Source organism: Strix aluco, chromosome 14 (genome assembly GCF_031877795.1).
Source record: "Strix aluco isolate bStrAlu1 chromosome 14, bStrAlu1.hap1, whole genome shotgun sequence".
Classification (NCBI taxonomy): domain Eukaryota; kingdom Metazoa; phylum Chordata; class Aves; order Strigiformes; family Strigidae; genus Strix; species Strix aluco.
In genome coordinates, this window is record NC_133944.1 from 21,254,986 (window position 1) to 21,277,588 (window position 22,603).

General features: G+C 48.1%; 1 protein-coding gene across 2 annotated transcripts in view; it reads left to right on the forward strand.

Annotated features, from left to right (window-relative positions):
• The window catches only part of GNAO1 (G protein subunit alpha o1), a 147,163-nt gene that overhangs the window by 117,858 nt on the left and 6,702 nt on the right, over positions 1-22,603 (forward strand). The window contains exons 5-8 of one of the 2 annotated variants that reach the window (XM_074839179.1): positions 2,229-2,357; positions 3,071-3,200; positions 11,181-11,334; positions 15,262-22,134. In XM_074839179.1, coding sequence (XP_074695280.1) covers positions 2,229-2,357; positions 3,071-3,200; positions 11,181-11,334; positions 15,262-15,449 — 601 coding nt within the window. In that variant the 3' untranslated portion in view covers positions 15,450-22,134. Of the gene's footprint in view, positions 1-2,228; positions 2,358-3,070; positions 3,201-11,180; positions 11,335-15,261; positions 22,135-22,603 lie in introns of those variants that run through there. The other variant, XM_074839178.1, reaches the window with a different exon arrangement.

Consider the following 22,603-nt stretch of genomic DNA (forward strand, 5'->3'; position numbering starts at 1 on the left):
TATTTTGTTCCTGAGGACAGAGGAGAGCCTGGGTCTCCGAGTAACAGCACTGCAGAGCTGCCTCGGTCTGTGGGGACATGTGAAGAAATGCAGCTGTCTCTTAAATAACAAGAGTTGACACTAGTTGTGAATAGATGAGTGATCGTGGCTTCAGCAGTCACAGCGGAGGATCTGATTTCAAATGAAGCCCCATTCATCCATCCAGGGCCCATCATAAGGCTATTAAGGGAGCATCTGTCACAAACCCACAATGGCTTTAAATGCTTGTAAAAGGGCACAACAAAAATAAGCCTGCTTAGCTTATATACTTTTCTCTGGGTGACGTGATTTTTTTGGCATAAATGAATGATAAATATGATGGGTAGCCAAAATATGTGATGTGAGCCGGATGAGGTTTGGTTTTCACCTTAGCATAGAGGTTGGTTGGTTGGTTGGTTGGTTGTTCTTCCAGGCTAGCGGGATAGGCATGAAAGCTGGTGGCAATGAGTTTTCTCAGGTAGCAAAGTGCACGGCCCCAGCGCAGTGGGCATCCTTCTCCGGAGGCCCGGCTCAGAGCACTCCTGGCAGGACACAAATGGAAAGCCTTTTCCTGCTTTCTGATGCAGCAGGGAAAGCATCTCCAGCAGCAGGACAGGGCGTCGTGTTCAGGCCCCGCGGGATGCTCTTTGGCAAGGCACAGGGGGAAGTGTGCTCATTACCGAGTCGGTGTGATTGGGTTACTCATCAGGACTAAATCCACACTCTATGTTAAAAAAAAATCACATTTAGCTAAACTGAAAGTCAAGCTCAGACGTCATGGCTATCTTATGTGAGTGGTTCCTGCTCATACCTTCTTGCAGTCACCAGTAAACTCACCACAGACAAGGTCTTTTCCTTCCCTACAACTGCACAGATCCTCTTACTAATCTTTATTCTCTGCAAGCTGCCACCCTCTAGCTAACACCTGAACGGGTACCCTCCCATCCTGCCCCCCACATGTCACCTCCTGCCCCACTGCCTCCTCGGGTGACATTCAGGCTGCCAGAAGCACAGAGATCGAAGGGCAAGACCACTGTTTATGCACAGACCTGCTTTATTATCTTCACAGTACATTGAAAGCATCTCATGTGCATTAGATTGATGCTCCTGGGGCTAGAGGGGGCGTTTGGGCCCTGTAATGCACATCAAACCCCCTTTCAGAGGAGCTAGAGTGTCTGTGTTCAGCTCAGTGGTGATGAGAAAGACTTTACAGTGTGATGCAGCTCTGTGTTTGTAATTCATATTAAATTGTAACCCAAATTCCTCTTTTCTTTATAAATTATATTTAGTTGGGCTGAGTTGTTTTGAAAAATTGTCTTGAATGTGGATGAAAAGAGATTGTGGTCATATGTGCACAGCTGTTGGATCCCTCTACAAAAACATTTCATGATGAAAGACAGGACTTCCTACCCAAAGTTTCAGCCTATGGAGGCATTGCTTATGTTCATAGATTTTAAGCCTAGAGCAGAATAAGGGTAAATGCTTTAAAATTATCCAAATGTTTTAGAAGGCTGTATCTCCTCCCTACCCCCCCAACCCCCCCACCCCCAATTTATACTCCCAGATTATCACCATCTAAGCAGGCCCCTGGATTTTGTCCAAGCGCTGCATCTCCCGCAGTCCCAGCCCTGTGCTGACTTTCACAGTGAAGCAGTAACTCAGGCAGATTCATGTCCCTTCATTTGAGCTGACTGAAGGCGAGGCATCTCGTTGGAGCAAGCTGCCCCATCTCCCTCCCTTCCCAGCAGAGAGGCAGGCATCTCCCAAAGGTGACTCGACCTGTCTATTCTGGGAGCGAGACTTATATGCTCCAACTTCTTATCTGAATAAACCCTTGCAGAAAAGCATGTGTGTGTACAGAATCCAGCACAATGGACTGTTTGGGACCTTCGTCCCTCAGAGAATAAAAATAGCAAGTAATATTAAAACTATGTTTTTTCACAGATTGCAATCAGGGCCACAACACATGCACACTTAATTTCCTGCTTTCAGTTCACTATCAGATTTTATGCCTAGGTTAGTGGGGTTTGTTAACATTTCGTTTTTCCCAGAAGAGGGTTTTTTTTTTCCTTTAACTACAATACATTCAGCCATGAAAAATGAGATTGAAAAAGATTAATAGGAAGCTGAAGGATTCATCTAAGATCGTCAAAGATTAATGTGTGTCTTATTCTTATCTGTTTTCTTTTTCTTTTCCCTTCTTCTCTTAGCTACCTAGACAGCTTAGATCGAATTGGAGCTGCAGACTACCAGCCCACGGAGCAGGATATCCTCCGAACCAGGGTGAAAACAACTGGCATTGTAGAAACCCACTTCACATTCAAAAACCTCCACTTCAGGTTAGTCTAAAACTGCATGTACTGGTAAATTTTCAGGGCATTTATTTGTCACAGGGTTTCCCCATAGCTCCAAAAGGAGAAATTTTTCAATTACTGGTTAACACACAGATGGCTCTCACTGCAGAAGACGTGGCATTTTGGGTGGGTCAACAATATGTGATGTTTGACAATCCTGTCTTGAAAATCACTACCTTTAAGATAGGAGCTCATGGTACTTTCTTCTAACCCAAACGACACCGCTTTGTTGGGAGGTATAATATGAGATCGGCCCCAAGTCTGATCAAGCTCATAAATGTAAAAATATTTGGCCAAATCTTTCTCTAAAGTGGGTCAATCTCATGTGGTTAATGCTATATATTGAACCTCATGATGCCAGCCAGTAGAGAGAAGGGGGCATGAAGACAGAAAGCCACACACAACAGTATTTAGAAGATATAAAACTCAAGAGCATGCTGTCTTGACCTCCGCAGACCCTTTGGGACCCAGCATGCTGCTGAGGCTCTCCCACAAATCCCCATATCCCTCGCTGTAACTGCTTCTCCTGTCCTCCTCATCTCCAGGCTCTGGAGGAGGAGACCAAGCCAGTGGTTAAAGACCCTTTGTTTTGTGTTTGGAGCCTTCCAGGGACTGTATGGTCAGAAAATGCCAAGACTGCTAAAGTTTCCTCTTAACTAAGAAAGAGCAGGTGCTGACAGTCTCCTCCTGTGCCGTAGGCTCTTTGATGTCGGGGGCCAGCGGTCAGAACGCAAGAAGTGGATTCACTGCTTTGAGGATGTCACAGCGATCATTTTCTGTGTCGCGCTGAGTGGCTACGACCAGGTGCTCCATGAAGATGAAACCACGGTGAGTCTAACCGGGTCTTGGAGGCCCCAGCACTTCTTTAGGGGATACTGCGTAGCCATCAACAGCTCAGAGATCGCCGAATGCTCACCGGCGTGCTACAGTAATGTGCTTTTGTCAGTCACTCCCCCTTGACACTGAAATCCTGGGGAGATTTGTCCTCCTCCACACTCTTCGAAATCAAGCCTGCATGCCCAGGTAATGCTTCCTTGCACCGGTAAAGTCACAGTGGTTTATTTCTCCTTTCTTCTGCCCTGGGTGTTTTGAAAGTGTGTTAACGGGACCCTATATCCAGAAAGAGAAGATATAGCTAGGTGGGCTTCTAAAACAAATGTTAAGAAAGCAGTCCTGCCATGGTGCAGAAGTGCAGGATGGCCATGCATGCTGAGGCAGGCTCGGGCTAGGAGTATAACCTATTTCTTCAGGCTACAGAAATTCATTTTCCTGAGTGAGACTGGAACTGTATGATTCCTCAGGTAATTTGCTCTAGGAGGGCTTTTATGACTTCCCGCGGTGACATTAAGCTCAAAATACCATCTGGAAATACAGCTAGCGAGGACCTGTGCGCTCCTTGGTATTAGAGTGCAATTAATACAAGTGAATTAAATACACAAAAAGGATGCGAGGAGACTCATTACTGTATTCTGGCTATTCATTCAGTGTGATGGGGATGCATGCTTTTGGGACTAACAATGACTGCAGCAGGCACCCAATTGCATTTGTCTAACGAAAAGGAATCAGAGGCCATACTCAGACTTGGTAATGATTTAATCTGTGCCCAGTCTGTGGTGGAATGGAGGGCTCACTCCTGCCAGTGTGCCTGGAGACTCTCTGAGGCTCTTTATTCTCCTGCTGGTAAAGATGTCAGGCTTGCAGAAAGCTGTTGATGAGGAAGGAATTGAGGGAAAGATGTTAGGTATCAGTTGTCCTTTCCCAAAAAGACTGGGGGGTGCTGTGGTTTCTAGCCTCTTTGAGCCAGGTTTATGAGCTCTAGCAAACTATTTGATGAAGTCACCTGGTTGTTTGGGTCGTATTGATGCTAGAATTCAGGGTGATATTAACATCACGACTCTGTCCCTCCAGACTGACTGAGATGCCCTACACCCTCTCATGTCCACTATTTATAACCCTCAGTTGTCACCTCCCTCTGACCCTGGCCTTGATATGCTCAAGGATGCTCAGTCCTGTAGGATTTACTGGGAAGGAACTAAAATCTCCTGACGTGATTTGAAAAACCGAGCCATTAGCTCAATGCCATAGAGCTCTGCAGCTAGACAGGGGAAACACACCCAGGAGATGAAGAAGAATGCGCAGGGAGAGGGCAGACCCACGGGGCAGGGAGCGAAGCTGTGATCTGAGCAGAGAGCAAGGTGCTCTGTAGGTATAGCTTGGGCTATGACACTCAGACCATGAAGCCAAAGGCAGCCTTTAATACAGATCACCTCTGGGCGCCAGTCTACACAAGCCAGAGACTGTGATTCAAAGTCACGGAGCACAAAATGGAGAGGGCTTGAATGCCAATGCCATTTTTTAAATGTCAGCCTTAACTCAACTCCTCTGAGATGGAGGTTACAGCATCTCTCCTGGGGATGCTGAGCTCTGCCAGTGACTGTCCATCACCCAGCACCACCCCGGTGACGAGCAGGGTGCCCGCTCAGCTCCCCCCCGAAGTGCCCCAGTGCAGAAACAGGGATTTGTGCAGCTCCAACTTTCCTTTTCCATCAGGAAATCAGGCTTGCACTTCTCTGGCACAGCGCTGACATTTGCTTGCTATTTCAATCCCTTTTCACAAAGCGTTTCTGGGGATGCTGAGCAACAGGAGGGCAGAGGCAGCTGCTGTTCATTTACACATTCGGCGTAAACGGGGAAAGGATTCGGCATCGCCACCGCTGCGCCTGCAAGACGCCCCCGCCTAACCCAAATAAACAACCCTGAGCGAGGCCAATGCAAATAGGAAAAAATGACGGTGTCAGATCTTGTCTGCCCTATTATACCCCCAGCACAAATGGCAGGTGGAAAACGCAGCCCTCTCAGACTCTGGCCCTCTCCCAGCTGAACCCCTGAGCATTCAGTCTCCTCCCTGCTAACATGGTTCCTCTCCAAAAACCCAGCAGTAAAAGCAGCATCTCTTCAGTCAGCTGATTTACCGTCTGTCTGCATCCGTCACATCTGCTGGCTTTAATGACGTAAATCAGCTTTTATTGCTTCTCACTTAGAAAACACAAAGAGGAGGCAGCTGAGGGAGTGAGCTGGATGCTGCTCCTCCATCTTCATTTTCTACAGATGCTTACTACGGTCCAGGCACTTCCAGCTGTATTAAGCCACTGAAGGTCTGGGGGCTGTACAGATGTCTCTGTGAGTGCGAAAAGACTTGTAGAGTTTTCATTGCTGGTGTGGAGCCGTGAGAGGGAAAGAGCCCTACTGCATCTCAGGTGCCCAAAAAAACCACTTGCAAAGCCATGTGCATAGGGAGAACAGCTTTTCCTCGTGCACTCTGCACCCTGTTGAAAGCAATCACAGGATTTCACAAGGCCTTTTTGTGCTTCTCCAAGTCAAACCACACTTTAGGTGGATGAAACTGCAGTTCAGATAAAGTCAGCCTTTAACATGGAGCAGGGGCTCACCTTGTTAAGCTCAGTTAGTGCAATGGCACTGGGATGAGTGTAGGTGTAGGGTCAGCTCATCTCACTGAAAAAGCTCACAGGCAACAGGTTTACTGCGAATCCTTTCAACCAAGACTGAGCAAAAGAGCTGGTTAAACCAGGCTGGGTGAAATGCCCCCGACCTGTTCCTGCCCTTGAAATTAAACCACATCTCTACACTTGTAAAGTTTTTTGTGGTTTATTGCGCTCTTTGTGTTAAAAGACTGAGCACCCATCCTCCTACAGCAGCTAAAAAAGGGCTGTTGTATGTGAAGCCGTCACTTCCTAAGAGCAGGTAGGTTTTTATAAGGGATATATTTTCTCTCCAATTCCCTACCACAAAGAGCAACACAGCAGGAGTTGAGGAAAATGAGTACTTCTCTATATCCAGATCAGAAAGGCATAATAAAATAAAAAGAACTTTCTGTATCTGTGGTTTCTAGGCCCATGCACCTGTAAAGACCACGCTTTGCACAGAAGCCCCCAGTGCTGTTGAATCCAGCCTCTCCCATTGCCCCAAACACCTGCAGATCTAAACTGCTTCCCTGCATGCCCAGCTCCCTGGGAGAGAGGAGCAAGCCTGCAGAGAAATTCAAGCAGTGCCTTCATCAGTCCCACTGCTGCCAGCCACAGACCACAGCTAGAGCTCGCGAGGCAAAATTGCACCCTCTGCCCAGCCCATCCAATGCACAAGACACTGTCTTCAAGGTATTACACCTGCCTCTGCATCTGCTTTTCCCAAGTCCATCACAAGGAGCTGCAGGGCTCTCTGCCGTGTTTGTACACAGAGGGAACGTCCTGCTTTAACTGACTGAACAACTCCATGGATTATGTCTTTGCATAATGAGGCTATTTTGTCTCCTTTGAGACTCATCTTTATGTTTCATAAGCTGAGGTTACAGGAGGAAAAGCCTCAGATCTGTAATCTGGGAGGAGAGGGACAGCAGTCCTGTTAATCGGTAAAACTGGAGAAGATTATTAACAAAGGTAGATTTGCATTCTTCCTTCTGAATGGGATTCCTAATGGAATTTAAAAAAAAACAGCAATGGCATGGGACCTATCACAGGAACAGAGACTATCCTCTTTGTTTTTTTCCTTGCAAATTCAAAGGAGTCATGGCAAGAGAGGGAGCTGTTCATGCTGCACATTGCTGCCTCTGAAACTAAGACATTTAGGTCATCCATATCTAGCCAAGACATGAGAATATTGTTTGTGTCCCCATTGCTGAGCATGGGATGGGTTGAAGGCGCTGTGCTGGTGACCCTTGGTGTGCATTAGTGTTAGCCTGTTGGTTCATATTTCATTGCATGACCTGGTTAGCGTGCTGTCTCTGCTATCATTGGGCAAGAAAAATTGAATTGCAGTGCTCAGAAATTGCCTTAGGAGTGACAAAGCAAGTGAAAGTGGCTTGGACATCTTAGGAAATATAAGCAGGAGGGGGAATATGGAGTTTCTGTGCTTAGGATAATCATCAGTGTCCTTATAGTTCACATGACAGTTAGCACTTAATCACCAAGGAAAACAAAAAAGATTGAATCGACTGTGTGTTGCAGAAATAACCAGGCCTTCTCCCATGCTCTGGTGAAAAAAAGATGGGGTTTATGTGCGTGTTTCTGACTGGGCAGAGTCTTGACCTTTCTCGCTGATGCTCAATAGAAAGCTGCTTGCCCTTCACGTCACCGGTGGGGACACAGTTGTGCAATGACATCTGAACTTAGCTATAAGCAATTCTGACTTGTCCTGCACAGGAAAACTTAACTGGACTTTTAATTTGTAACAGCTCTGTAACGTGGCTGGTGGGGCTGCTTCCCTTGTTGGGGTATAAAGTATTTGCAGGCATAACGATTTATAAATACTGACTTTCAAATAGGACGTGATGTTAAGAAACCAATGTTTCAAGAGCCCTCCCCTTAATGACAGACCAAATATAAAGTAGGAAGAAAGCAGCACGAAGGGTCCAAAAGCAGGTGAAGTAATTTATATCACTTCATATAAAAGTACAAGAAGTACAATCCTTTATGCCTCCTAGCAGAGCAGGCACATCTGCTCCATCACAGCAGCACAGGTGCTCCTGGGAGGGACCCTGGGGAAGCTTTAAGGGACTAAAAGGGTCTTTCACTGTGGATTTACTGGTAGAAAGGGGATTATTTGGGGCTTTAACTTCTTTAGCCACAGCCTGTGCTTTTACACGTGGTACCCCGAGACTGCCTCCCCATCCTCGTGTTCAGCCAGGGCCTGTCTGAGCTGTTGGAGGTCTACAAACATCTATTAAACCAATAACAGTTGGGAAGCAAAAGGGAAGGGAGGCAGTGAGGCATTCCCGATGTTAGCTGGCCCCGGGACAGCTTGTGTCCATGCGTGGGCTCCCAGGAGCCCTCCTGGAGTGCGACGGCATTGCCCGCGTGGCACCCAGGTAGGGCAACAGGAGCATCTGTACCTGCTCACCAGGGTATTGCTCTGCACCTTTGCCATGCACAGGAAGCGGTTCCTTGCTTTTGAATAATGTCTTCTTCTCTTTAGTGATGGGGAGGGAAAAGGTGGATTTTCAGACCAGATCGTTTCCCAGGTAAATAAGGATGAGCGGACAGGGCGGTGGCTATATTTGCTCAGTTAACTGGCAGAGCTGGGGGAAAAATCAACATGCAGAGATCAGAAAGCCAGGCCAGGCAGCCTTGGGAAGCTTCGAAACTTGTTTCTGGAATCTGAAAGGAATAGAGGATTTTTATTGTAACTCATTTTCTACAGGGATGTGTTGGTTTGTGCCGTGTGTATATTCTGGTTACAACTGAACACTATTTCATGGGAAAACACTCTGATTTTATAACAAATATTAACACAAATTAATCAAACTGTGTAAGAGAAGCAGAAGGATTTCTGCAGGATCTTTACATAGTGTTGCTTCTATAGGAAGGTCAGCTTCACCTGACAGTGAAGCCCAGCTCAGGAGAAGTCCTCAGCTTCTATTTCTATGTCACCCGTGGTGCTTGCCGTGCCACGAGGCACAGTTGCACACTGCTGCTCCCCGCCGGGGCTGCACAGCGTGGTACGGGGCTGCCGAGGTGCAGCGTGGTAAGTACAGTCAGCTCCAGGCTGATGGCTGCTGCGGATGAGGTATTGGTTTAACCCATGAGCAGTGTTCATGTGTTTCTCCATGCTTTCATTTTAAATCAGCAAGGGTGATAAAAATGTCATCAAAAATGTTCTGTGAGGGACCCTGCTTAAAAAAAGGTTAATTATATTTGCTTTCTGTTCCCCTGACCGCCCTCCACTTTCTTCTCTCCTCCCAAAGGCTTTGGGTAGCCAAGGATCTCCTGTGCAAAACCTTTGCAGGTTTCTACATGGTTACAATTTTGACACCACAAGTAGCAAAGAGTAGCATTGCTCCGGGGCTCCCACACCAGCCAGTACAAAATGGGTTAGCAAAAACCAGCACGCAGACACGGGATGATCCAGATAAGCAACGTCTTGCAACTGAGACCCAATAAGTAAATGCATTTTTACATTTGTACACGATTGCGTCTTCCCCTTGTGTCAGCACAGTGCACGGTGGGGAGATGCTCGGTCATTGCAAGTCTGGTAGCAAAGTGTGTGATACACGGTACAGCAAATCACACGCGTCCTGTTTCAGTCTGGGTCAGATCGTATGTTTCCTTCATCCACGGAGCCACTTTTATCTAAATAAAACATTCAGCAGCAGCTGAAGTATATCTATGAAAAGGAAAGCGTTAATCAATAAAGTGCTGGGCTCAATTATCCTGCCAGCGCGGGCGTGAAATGGAGCGGGGAGGGGATGAAAGCCCCCGGCTGTCTCCTGCACCACTCCGAATTTCCAAATCCGGGGGGTGGGCACGCTGCTCCCACCCCGAGAACCCCTCCGGCAATGAGCCCGTGCAGCCCTGTTCTCTCTAGCGTCTCTCCTGCGGTCGCTGTAACCAGTCTCGTATGTGCACTAGCGGCTTTGGGGAGTGCTGTCCCAAGGAGATGCCGCTGGGAAAAGCCGAGGAGCCGGTCTGGTCTGTACCATGCTTTGCCTTTGATAACCCCCTGACTCTTGGGTGTGCTTCGTCCTCACCGCGCCTGCTCTCTCCGCTACCCGGCTCCCGGCTGAGAGATGGCCACGCGACCGGCGTGCGCGCTCCGGCGTCGGCCTCGCGCGCCGAACATCGCCAGCCTCGGCACCTTCACAGCTTTTCCTCGGCCGTCTGACCTTATCTAGCCAAACAAAGGCCAAAAAATGAGCATTTGAGAGACCAACCAAATTTGGCAGGTATGAAGCTTCTCTTGAACCGAGAAAAAAAAAAAAAAAAAAAAGAAACAAACTAAAGAAAAACTGAGTTGAGAGTTGAAAGCAGCAGGGAACATGACACTTGGTTGACTTTGCCGTGAGCTCTTTCCACCACTATGAAACCATGTGGCGGACTTTGCAACTCTCTAACTGGTCTGGTTTTTTCACTCCTCTTATCTCTCTCCTTTCCTGTGTTGGTTTTTTGCATGACCTGTAACCAAAAAGCTGACTTCTCGCTGTGCGTACATTTGAACGTATGGCTCTTCTGCTGGCGAGTAGCTAATGTTCTTCTAGAGGCATGAGCTAATATCAGTGGTAGCTGCCTGACTTCTAGTCTGGTTGTTCTTAGATGCCCTTCGTTATGTCTTTCCTTTTTATACTATTTCCTCTTCCTTTTTCACTTTTTTTCCCTCTCTGCGAGACTCTTTCTGTTGAGCCATCTTCCAAGAGAACTAAAAAAAAATAAAAAAATTAAAAGCCCAGCAACTGACAGCAACACTAAACCAAATAACAAAACCAGGCAAAGGTCACGGCAAGGTCATTTCCAAAATTATGTCACCTTGATGTCTGCTTCCAACTCTAGATTAATTCAAGGATCTACCAGTCCTTGGTTAATGTATCCAACCAGTTGTGTGCCACACACACTCGAGAAAGTGAAAAAAAAAAAATTAAAAATTAATGAAAGCATTTTAGAAAATCTGCATGAGCCACACCGACACATAAATCTGATCGAAGGGCAAAAATAACTCCCCATCCATGCATGGTGCATGATGATTTCTATGAGCTGGGATCCTGTAAATTATATGCTATGCAAAATCAAAACAGCTCTGTATAGTTAAATGCCCTTAAGTTACTAACTGTATGTCAAATATTATAGGGATTGCATCTGTGTATGTATATGTTCAGCTGTATGTATACATAAATTTATTATGTATATCGTAGCTGCTTTTTTTTTTTGTTTTCCTCCTTAATTTAGTTGGTTTAGTTTTCCCTACATGTTGAACGTCCCCAGGTCGCTGTCTTTGCCCTGATGTGATCTCTCCTTTCTGTTGCAGAACCGCATGCACGAATCACTGAAGCTTTTTGACAGCATCTGCAACAACAAGTGGTTCACAGATACATCTATCATCCTCTTTCTAAACAAGAAGGACATATTTGAGGAGAAAATTAAGAAATCTCCACTGACTATCTGCTTTCCTGAGTATACAGGTAATGAGAAAGCTGGCTGTACAGGAATGAATAGCAAAGGGATCACGGAGTGTTTCCCATCCAGGCTGATACTGTCGTGTATCGCAGGCAATGAGGCTAAAGATGCATAGCTAGAGCTCCCATTTTGCTTCCCTGCAAGTTTTATTTCAATAAATGCCATAGGATCACCCCCACCATGTTTAGGGGTCCACCTAAAGCGTGAGGATGACTTAAACACAAGTTCTTTGCCGGCATCACTAAGCAGGATGTTTGATCTCTGTCCCATGGGTGGTATCGATGCCGAGCCAACGCCTGCAGTGTGGGGCTGGCAGCACACTCCCTAAACCTGCTTCCCAGCGTCGCTCAGGAACATGAACCCTCTTGCAGGTCTTTCAGAAAGATGCGCTGATCTTAACCGTTACAAATGGGTATCTGATCTCTGCCAGACCAACACACGGGGTTTGTTAGGCTGTCCCCAGCTGGAGTCCAGCTTGGCTGTTCCATAACCCATCGTGTTCCCCCCGTGGGTCCTGGATGACCACGGTGAGGATCCCTCTGCAGTTCCTGGCCACTACCCCACTGCCAGGCACCGAGGGGCTGCAGGATCAGCCCTCCAGCGTGCAGACAGCAGGTCCCACAGCTTGGCTGCTTCAGCTCAAGCTATAAATTTTTATCACGTTAGTTTAGGAGGTCCCCAGTTTTGCTCTCAGGCTCACTGACATCAAGGATCTGGACATGGAAATGCTTCCAGTCAAATGCAAATAGAAAACAAGGCGCTGGATTTTCTCCTGCACTGGCCACCCACACCTCTTAACCCATAGTGCCAACAGAGAAGAGCTGCAGCAAGCCATGCCCTGAGCTTGGCTGGGGAGAGGAGGCCTTGGTGATACTTGGAGACCAGAGCAGAAGCTCTGCAACAGAGCAGCGGGCAAGAAGCCCTCACTTCTGCTGGCTGCCTGGCATCTGACCTGCTAATGATGAGAATACATCACCCATGCGAAGGCAGCAGCTGCACCCCACCGCTTCCCGCTGCATCTCGCCAGCTTCCACAGACCCTCGTTACCATTCCGAAACAGCATAAAAATAAACTTTTATTGTCATGAATTATTTAAGCTCACCGGAGACATCGAAATGAATCAAGCCGACAGACAGAGAAGCAGATCTCTTTGTCAGGAAACGTAGTTGTGAACCAGGAGTACCAAGAGTGTCACATTTCTGGGCAGGCCAACAAATTATTAACCAGAGCTTCCTATCTCTGAGCACTTGATTTTTCACTGTGAATAGGCAAAAGCGATCCATCATTGCTGCTTTGGGCTGAATGCTCTATGGCCATGGAGCTGAACGACTCCGTCTGAATTCAGAAGAACATCTGCAGGCTTCCTCTCCAGGGAAGGTTTGGATGTTTGTCACTACCAACACATTTCAGCCATCTACTCATCTGCTTGGTCCAGACAGAACCAACATATTCCTGACACGTTTGTCTAAAAAGATCTAATAATGGAAATATCACAGTCTTTACAGTTGAAAGCTCACAATAATGCCAACCCCAATTTTTTCTGGTTGCAAATTAGATTGTTGCTTGCCATCTTTTGGATGGCTTGTAGAGCAGCTCATCACCATCCTCTTTTAGCAGTGCTTCTGTATACCAGAAGATTTTTATCATGCCCTCTTCCTTTTTCCCTTTTTTCTATGAAGCAAACCTGCACCTTTCACTCCTTCCTGATCACATTGTGTGGACCTGGTTTTGTGGATCTTCACTGAAGTCTCCCGGTAACCCCACTCGGAAATAATATTCTTACATATCCCCAATGGCAGAGAGACTAGAACAAGAAGAAATACAAGAAGGAATATCGTTTTAAGTGTAACTTTTCTTTCCCAAGCTATCCCAGCCCAAGAGAATTGTTCAGTGGAGGAGGCAGACCCTCGTACAGATGTAGCTAAGCTCTCAGCTGACTACAGAGAGGAAAACAAATATAGCTTGTTTCTGGAGCACTTCAGCCCCAAGTGAACCAAACCAGTCTTTCCCAAATCTCAGATTAGCCCAGAGATGCTCTAAATTCCTTCGAGGTACTGTTCTGGAAGCTGGGAGTTATCACAGTGCCAGGGACCCTCCACTGGATTCTTGTCTCTCTCGTGCCATCAGAGGGGGCTGGAAGGCTGAAATTCCTTCCACTGATCCAACAGGGATCTGAATCACAGGGGAAGAACGTCTCTCCCCCCGGCGTTCAGCAATGCCATTAAAAGTCGGAAGTTAGCTCGGCTAATGTTAAGTGCAGACTTTAGACCCAAGCACACACTTAAGCTTGCTTGCCCCTGCTTTGCTGACCACAGCTCAGAGGATGAAGCCCTTGTGGCCTTGTGAAAAAGTAGCATTATTAGAAAGTTGCCCTGGAGTGAAAAAGAATTATTTGATGCAAGCTTATGAATCAAACAAGCAGACTTTCAACATCACAAGTAGGTTCCACAAAATGCTTTGAATAAAATGAAGTTTCTGATGTCCATTAGTCCTGCTGACAGAGAATTATTAGAAGACTGCATCCACAAATTTGCTTGCTGTATGCTGGAGCACTGACTGTTTCCATCCCCTTAATTCACTCATGCTTTTAACTAATCCACAATACTTAGCAAAGCAGCAGCAGAATCCAGAGTGTGTTTTAAACCAAGCCAGCATTAGTGATTCCCTGGTCTCCCAGAAGGAATCCAGCATCTAAATCCTCATGCCTTTGAACAATCCTTTCATGAAATACCCTCTTGGTTGTGCACACAGCAAGTGGAACTGTTCCCAAATTCTTTACACAGGTCTTCATGCAAGAACCTGCTCCCAGAAATCATTTTGCTTCTCTTACTCCAAGCATATTCTCAAGTCTCATGGTCTTCATACGCTTGTGTCTTCAGCTGGCAATGCATGTACATGTAAGTGTGAGCGATCTCCCAGACCAGGTGCCTTCAGCCCTAGCAAATCTGAAACCCAAGGAAGCTTCTCTTTAGCAGAGGACAACATTTCCCATCAGTAAAGCACCATGGAGGGAGAGGATGCAAGAGCACGAGCAGTGTTGCCCCTGTGGATCCTCCCAGGGCTCGGGGACACTGGCACTGGGCAGTACCCAGCGGGACTGCACTCCAGCCCAGCCCAGCAAACTGAGCTTATCGCACTGGAGCAGGAGCGGGGTGTGAGCAGTGTCAAGGCTGGCCAGATGAGAAGGATCTGCTCTTTTGCATGACTGCTCTTAAGCTTTTTTAACAGAAAACCTGATGTGTAAGAAATAAGGTTTGGCACAGAAACTCCTCATGCCGTGATTTTAGCCACAGCTCTAGTAGAGGCTACTGCAATCATAATTCCTCAAAAAGAGGGACATTTTCTGTTAGCTTTTTTTTTTTTTTTTTTTTTTTTGAGAAAACCCCACTTTGCTCTGTAACAGAGGCTGAATCTTCTCATGTCCTTTTCTCGGCAATTCAGGGAAAGGAGGGCACAGTTACCAATACCGCCCTCAATTCACGGACATTTTAGCTCCTCTTTTCCATCAAAAGCTGAAACTTTAATCAAAAAAATCTAAAAAAGGAAAAAAACTAAGCCTTTGCACCAGGTCAAGCACTTACCACATTCCTGGCAGGTTTTTTTCTCTTTTTTTGTCACCGCAATGTGGAATTTCTTCTGGTTTTCCCATCATAGCCTGTTTAACACTCAGTTCCCTCATCCATTTCACCTCTATAAACAGCAACTCAGAATAAAAATACAGCTGATCTGACAGTCAGAGCATCTCCTCCCTTGCAGCAGTCCCAGCTGGTAATAGTGCCCGTCCCTGAGATGGAGATGGGGCAGCTGGGTTGCAGCAGCCCCGTACGAGCTCCCCCCTGTCCCTACAACGGGGCGCTTGCAGGCACCCTATGGATTTAGTGTTACAGGATTGCTTTAACCCACTTTTTCCTTTCATCTCGGCTCTCTTGTAGGCCCCAACTCTTTCACAGAGGCGGTGGCTTACATCCAGGCTCAGTACGAGAGCAAGAACAAGTCCCCCAACAAGGAGATCTACACACACATCACCTGCGCCACCGACACCAACAACATCCAGTTTGTCTTTGACGCCGTCACGGATGTCATCATCGCCAACAACCTGCGGGGATGCGGACTCTACTGAAGCCCTCCCCTCCTCTCCTCACACCCGCCGGGAGCATCCTCCGGTCCCGCGGACAGGTCCTCTCTCTTTTTTTTTTTTTTTCCTCCTCAGAAGATGATGAGGGAGAAGTACGTAAATCCCTCCTCCTGTCCCAGAAAACTTTGCAGCAAGTTCTGCTTTCCCCAGCCCTGTTTTATTTTATTTTGGTTTATTTCTGGTTCATTCCCTTGCTGCCTCATTCTACTCCTCCGTTCCAATTTGCAGTGCCGTAGAGGGAGCTAACGCATTTCCCACAAAGTGCATTTCAACTGCCAAAAGACAAAAATACTTCCGTTTTAAAAAAAGAAAAAAAAAATCAAAGCCTTAAAATAGGGGTCAGCAACAGCATAGTTTGGAACTGAAACTTTTTTTTCCTTGAAATTAAGGGATATTTTTAATTCTCCTCATTATTTATCTTTTTTTAAAAACACTATTCCTTTGGGAAGTGCTAGATACAACATGATCATTTTGAGGGTACCTTATGGCTCCAGTTCCTGCCCCACAGCTGGAGGGGTCAGTGTTGAACACAGCCACCGCAGCTTGGATTTGTATACTCTCCTTTTTTCCAGACAGCTCTTTGAACAAGTAAAACAGCCATATTGAGTTCTGCTGGTGTCTAAGACAGACACAGTAACAAAACCTACTAAGCCTTGTCTAAAAGCATTCGTTACTGGTAACAGTTTTACCTCAATTTTTTCAAAATTAATGTTAAAATTTGTCTAGTGGTTTCAGTAACCTGTTTGTTAGGCGCTTGGCTGGATGCCACAGAGCTGCTGAGCCGAGTTGGTCAGTGGCAGCTGGGCTTGGACCCCTGGAGCGTAGGCAGCGAGGATGCCCCGGGACGGTGTCCTGACGGGGACCCTGCGCTCAGGGGTATCCCAGCCAGGATCCCAGCCTGGGCACCCAGCAGCCTTTCCCAAAGCACCTCCCAGCCTAAGTGATTTCATCACAGCTGGTGCTCCTGCAAACACACAGCATCTCTTTCCAAACTGCAGCCCTGAAACCCTGGGGTGCACCAAAAATATTTAGCCCTGGCTTCTTGTAGGCAGTTTGGCCTTCAAGTACCTGGAAAGTGGAGAGGTGCTTTGGGAAGCCTCACCATGCTTGGTGACGGCAAGGTGTGCAGGAGCCTCGTGGCTCTTCATCCACCTTGGACATCTAAATACCCTTGAGAAGCCTGACCTGGCACTCTGAGCCTCCTTGGCCGAGCAGAAGCTGGTAGCTTGCCCGTGTCATCTCCTGCCCGGGCATCCAAGAGCTCCAGGTTTGGTGTCTCCTGTCAGGGAATCTCTTTACCAGTATCTAAAACAAGAGGGCTGGTGTGTACTGGCTGTGTAGTGGCAAGGGAGGGCTCAGGGAGCTGATTTGAGCCAAGTGATGGAGTAGGAAGGAAAAGTGCAAGGAAGGGAAAGAAGAGAGGAAGGAAAGGCAGGGGAGAGGTGTGGAAACGGCAAGGGTAGCACCCAGCAGAGCAAAATGTGGGGGCACAGAGAGGAGGACAAGCACGGCTGGGCCAGGTTACGTGTGGCCATCCGCCTGCCATCACCAAGAGCTCCGGGTGCCATCAGGGCGAAGGCAGAGGGGAGTGTGAGAGGTGGGGTGTCACCTCTGGGAGCATGGAGGGATCCTTAGAAGTCCACCCTGAAAGCTTCTTTGGTGTCTGGGTGAGACAATCACCTCTGAGGCCCCACTTGGCGTGGCACCTGGGGGCAGGTAGGCAATGCTGATCCCTGCCTCTTCTCCACCTCTCTTAAAAGTCCATGATCCTGGAAAATGTGAGTCTTTCCAGGCCAGTGACAAGTTCAACTGTCCTCTCTTGGGAGCCTGAGCTAGGGGTGTCTTTCAGGTCTCAGGAGGTCTGAGTTTTCTCCAGTGCCATGCCTGAGAGGGACAATATCTCTTTTCTCACTGTGCCCATCTAAGGAAAGATGGTGTGAGTGCAGCCTAAAGCAGCACAGCCCAAAGGCACGGGGCCAGGTGAGCGTTGCTGTGCGGGAGGCAGGGAAAGGAGCAGGTACAGTGGCATGGGATGGAGAGGACTGTTGGAGGAGATGGCGGGGGGGGGTGGTTTGGGAGAGAAGTTGCAGAAGGGAGACGAGGCAGGTTGATGCAGCAGGGAGGACAGAAAGAGAAGGGCACCTGGGAGCTGGAGGAGAGTCCCCATCAGAGCTTGTGGCCTGCTGGGAAAAAAACCCAGGCAGGGGTTTAAACAAAACCCCAGCAGGGATGTGAGCAGGAGCACCCCAGGGCAAACAGGGGAGGCCTGAGGAGGAGAACAAGGTGGCTTTCACCCAGCTAACCAGCTCACAGCCCAGCATGGTTGGCAGCTGTGTCAGTAACCCCCTAAATAGCATCAAATGATAAAACTGTGTTTAGTATTGTACAGTGAGGACCCACTGCTGCTCTGCTGGACACTAACAGCAATAACGCCAGGTCTCTGCCTCCCCTGCTCTGGCACAAGTGAGTACACACGTTTCTTTTCACCACCTCAGCCTTAAAATACCTCCAGCAGCATCAGCTCCCGCAGAGAGCTGGCCAGCCAGCAAATCCAGGAGCCCCTCTCTGCTCCTCACACCACATCCCACCCGCACGCCTTGTTTTCCCAGGTCCCAGCTTCTCTCCCAGCTCCGTTTAATGCCGGCACACTCTGCTCTACAACCATAAACCAAAGGAACACTGAACACAAGGCCTGTGCATGTCGTTGTATTTGATTTAGCTTAGGATTTTCAGAGTCAATGGGAAGGTTTTCCAAAGAAAGGGTCCCCAATGGGAAGCACCAGCCCAGTTCTCTGGTTCCTTGGAAGGGACCAGCCAATGGCAATGGGACGGTGCTTCTGCTGCAGGAGGGGCAGGGAATTAGCTGGAGGGATGCAGAGGGATGGGCATGTGTCTGGAGCTTGTCCCATGCGGGTGGCTGAGTCCCACCAGGAACACCTAGCATCCAAATGTGCATTGTGTGTCAAAACGAGGGCTGAAAAGCTGAATTTTAGCTTCATTTGGTACATAAAGTGTATGTAACTGCTAGACCCAGAGTGCAGGGCCAGACCTGTATGCTGTGGTGTGCACTGGCAGTGAGGCAGGTCTTATATTAAGCTCTGTCAGAAGAGCTTGATCAGCATCACTAGAATTTTGGAGATTTTCTGTTCCCACCCCTTGCTGTGGGTGACATTTTATCTGAGCAAATAAGTAACAGAAGCTGTTCCCAGTGAAGGCAGCACCAAGCCAAGGCTTCAGGACTTCCCAGCTTAAAGCGCACAGAGCTATTCTGATAAAGACAATTTAAATTAACACAACCCCAAACTCTGCTGAATGCAGCTGAGTCACCAGTGCCACCTCAGTGCACTTGTGCCACGCTCCGGGTTGAATTCAGGTAGCCTGTACCCGTCTGTGCTGGCTGGGAGGTCCAAACCCCCTCCTGCCCCAGCGCCTCCACAACTCCAGCTGCTTCCCCAGCATGTTGGTGACAACCAACGGCTGGTGCTCCACAGGGACAAAAAGAGGAGGAAATGTTGACACACAGAGCCTTTTCTTTCATTTTCTTTGGCATATTGTATGTCTAAAGCTTCATTTCAGCTGCTGCTGCTGACATTCCCTCCCTCACACGAGTGTCGTGAGGATTCACTGACAAAGGCTGGAAACGGCATTTGGAAGACAAAATGCTTCCAGTGTTAAACACTACTGTTTCTCCCGCTTGATGGCCATGTATAGATTTTTGTCGCCAAAACGCCTGCCAAAGCATTACTCACTGCTAGCTTTCTGCATCCTCCCAAGCCTTTTCTGACAGATGTGCCTTCTGCAGGCAATCTTTTGCCCTGTGCTTTTTCTAAACACCAGCAATTGCCTAGAAAGAAGACCTTGAAATACATTGCCTGCTTTCAAAAGCCCTCTTCTTAATAGCCCCTTGTGCTTTGCAATTGCGGTGCTCCAAATCCAGAGCCTCAGAGGCCCTGAGTTGTGTTTAATTTGCAGCCTCCACATAACAGGGGTGTTGCAACTGGTACAGCTGCATCAGAAATCATACCAGGGCACAGGGGACATATTTTAAAAGCACAGAACTGAAACAGCTACCTATATACCCTGCTGCCCTTCAAAGCTAATGTGGGGATTTGCAAAAGATGCCCTTTTTGGGATGCAGGAGGTTTTTAATGACTCAGGTCACCTGTCCAGCAGCAGCATCTGAGGGGCATCACGTTGCAAGCAGCGTTAGGAACTCGTGATGAGTTTCAGACAGCAGCAAAAGGAAAGAAGGAAGCCCCACGGCTTGCTCCATCAGCAATGAGAGGGTCGGGTGGGGAGCCATGAGACAGAAAAAAATGCAAATAACTCCTTTATTTAAACAACAATTTCAATGAAATAGAGAAACCTGTAGAAGGAAAGCCTTGAAATGAGCCTGTAGATGAGGCTGCAGGGTTAAGCTGCAGAACACCGTGCTCCCTGGGAGGATGCAGTAGCTGGGCTTGTTAGGAGAACTAGCAATAAACACTGGGAAAGCACACGTTAAAACACAGCCACATACTTCAAAGGCCAGTTTTTTCTTTAGCAAATAGAGTTCAGTCTCGTTTTTACGTGCGGCCGGAGGAGCCCAGCCGAGTGGCAGGGCAGCGGGACTGCGTGGCGAGGCCATCTGGCCCCTCCGTCTGCTAGCACAGGGCTGCCCCTGCTGCCCCTGCCCTCCCGCGGGGCCCCAGCCCCGTCTAGCGAGGGGTCGGAAGGCTTCTCCCCACTGCCCTCCCAGAAATTCTTCCAACTACATCTCTCTCAGGAGTTTTGTACAAGAATTAGCTTCTTGCCTTCAGCCAGCTTTCCTGGATGGCTGGCCAGCCTGTCCCTCCATGGAGGGGACAGCATCCTCATGAGGAGACTGCCATGCCTCCTCGGTAGATGTGATTTTGTTTTACAGGACACTAAAAGTATTAATGAGAGCAGTCTATACTGTAATGTATATTAAAATGTATCTGGTGGGTTTAATCTATTGTGAGCCCAGTGCTTGCCTGCAAGGGAACAGACTTTGTTCTCAGGCCAGGAATGCAATCTCCGAGAGGTCAGGGTGGGACATAGATGTCCTTTTGCCAAAACATCCCCGTGTGCGGCGTGAAGCATCGGGCAGCCCCTCGCTGTGCAGCTCGACAAGGCACCGGGTTCAGCTGCGGGTGGCAGACATCCCCCACGGGGGATTTTGCAGTTAATGCTGTAAAAGGGACCAACCCTGCACTGTTCACCTGTGTGATGTGTCTGAATATTTTGTGGCCAAAAAACCTCCTGGAGCCAGGGAGAGTTGTTGAGTTCCTGGGAACAAGGCTGACCGTCTGTCGATTAGAAAAGCTTAGTACTAGTGTATTTGTGTCTTTGTCATGGGCCAGGTTTGTCTTCAGGCTTACGACCAAAAACTCCACAACCATTTCCAAGGAGACTAAAACACTCATTAACGATCTGACGCTGGAAGCGTCAAGGTCAGTAGAGATGGTGCTACCAAGCGTCATCCTGAACCACCCAAACCCATCACACATCTGCATCCCCAGCACACGCACGAGAAATCAGGGACGTGGTCCGGGTGGCACAAAAGAGCGGACCACAGTCTCGTCTCTACCTCCCCAAAGGAAAGAGCAGGCAGAAACCCTCTCTCAGAGCACCCTGAGACTTGAGTGTATGTTGTCATTTCTGAGCTCCTGCAATGACATGCAATAATTGATGCTGACAGATATAGGTACGTACCCTATATAAGACACTACGCTGAGAATGTAGCTATGGAAAGGGACTTCTCACAGGACTGCTCATGTCCAGACCAGCAGCCTGCAAGATCTTTTATTTGTGCTGCAAAAACTAGCTAGCGAACATGAGCAAGTATGACCCTTAAACACTGATCCGTTAATGAGAGGAGGAGGACCAAAGCCTCCTGGCTGGCACCCTGCAGGCAGAGGGAGAGGGGAGGGACCTGGGCTGGATATAGGGCAAAAACATCTCCATCTCCCAGAGAGGGCAGCTCAGTTCTCCATGGGCACCGGGTGCAGCAGCCGTGGGGAGGAGAGAGCCAGGGAGGAGGTGGAGGGCTGGGAGCCGGCCCAACACTCGCTGCCCCGGCCCCTCTCCCACCCAGTGTCTTGGAAATTGATGTCGAGACCAAATCCTGGCTGGCCTGTAGTGCAGGCAAGCAGCTCCAGGTCTGACCCCCCTGCTCCAGGTGGGGAGAGGAGATCACAGCAGGTAACAGGATTTTCAGCATTGCCTGAGTCTCACCAGCATTTCCAGTGCTGGAGCTACGCGATGGTACTGGGCAAGCAAATAAAGCTGTTTAAAGACCAGTCATTGCCCCATTAAATAGCCCAGTCCCTAATTTAACATCCTCAGCTCTATTCCCCCCACCTCCCCTTTCCCCCCTTCAGCTCGACAAGGGAACAGTGACCATCACCCTGCCTCTGGGCTCCCCGCTCCCCACCACATTTCTTCCCAAAGGATCACCGGAGGCTGCCACGATTTTCCTTTTGCTGGTTTCCCGCTGAATCATTTCTCCTGCATGTTTGATGGCCCAAACTGTATTAACTGTAATTTTGTACGAAGAGTGACTGTCCATTGGTTTAATAGAGCATTAGTTATTGTAATAATTTATTGGCTGTTGGTAATGTATTTATTAGTTACAAAATGTTAATAAAGTGCCAGCTCTTTTCTAGTGTGAGAGGGTTTTTATTGTGTCTCCCTTGAGCGCGTCCAGCTTCTCGAGCCTGTTATTTACCCTCCATCTGCTCCATGCACACACGTGTATGACACGCACCTGCGGTGTCAGTCGTCTGCCACAGCCTCATTTACCTGGAAATAAGGAATTTGAAAAGGATATAACCAAAAGGTATTTAATTTTATGTAAGTATTTGGTGGGAATTTATTTTTTTCCTTTAAGTAGAACAAATTTACCATCATTTCTGTCTGCTCGTTGGCTTCTTGACATCACTCTCCCCTCGTGAAGCAGTCCCTTGCCCCGGTGTATCTATGTCAGACCATCCATGCTTTTCTTCCAGCACTGCCAGACCCCGCGCTGGCCTCCGTCTGTCCGCGTCCAGCTGCCCTTCTGGCAGCCCTCAGTGGCAGGGCCCAGCATCCTGCTGCCCCATGGCTTCCTCCAGTACTCCAGGCACAAATCTCTTACA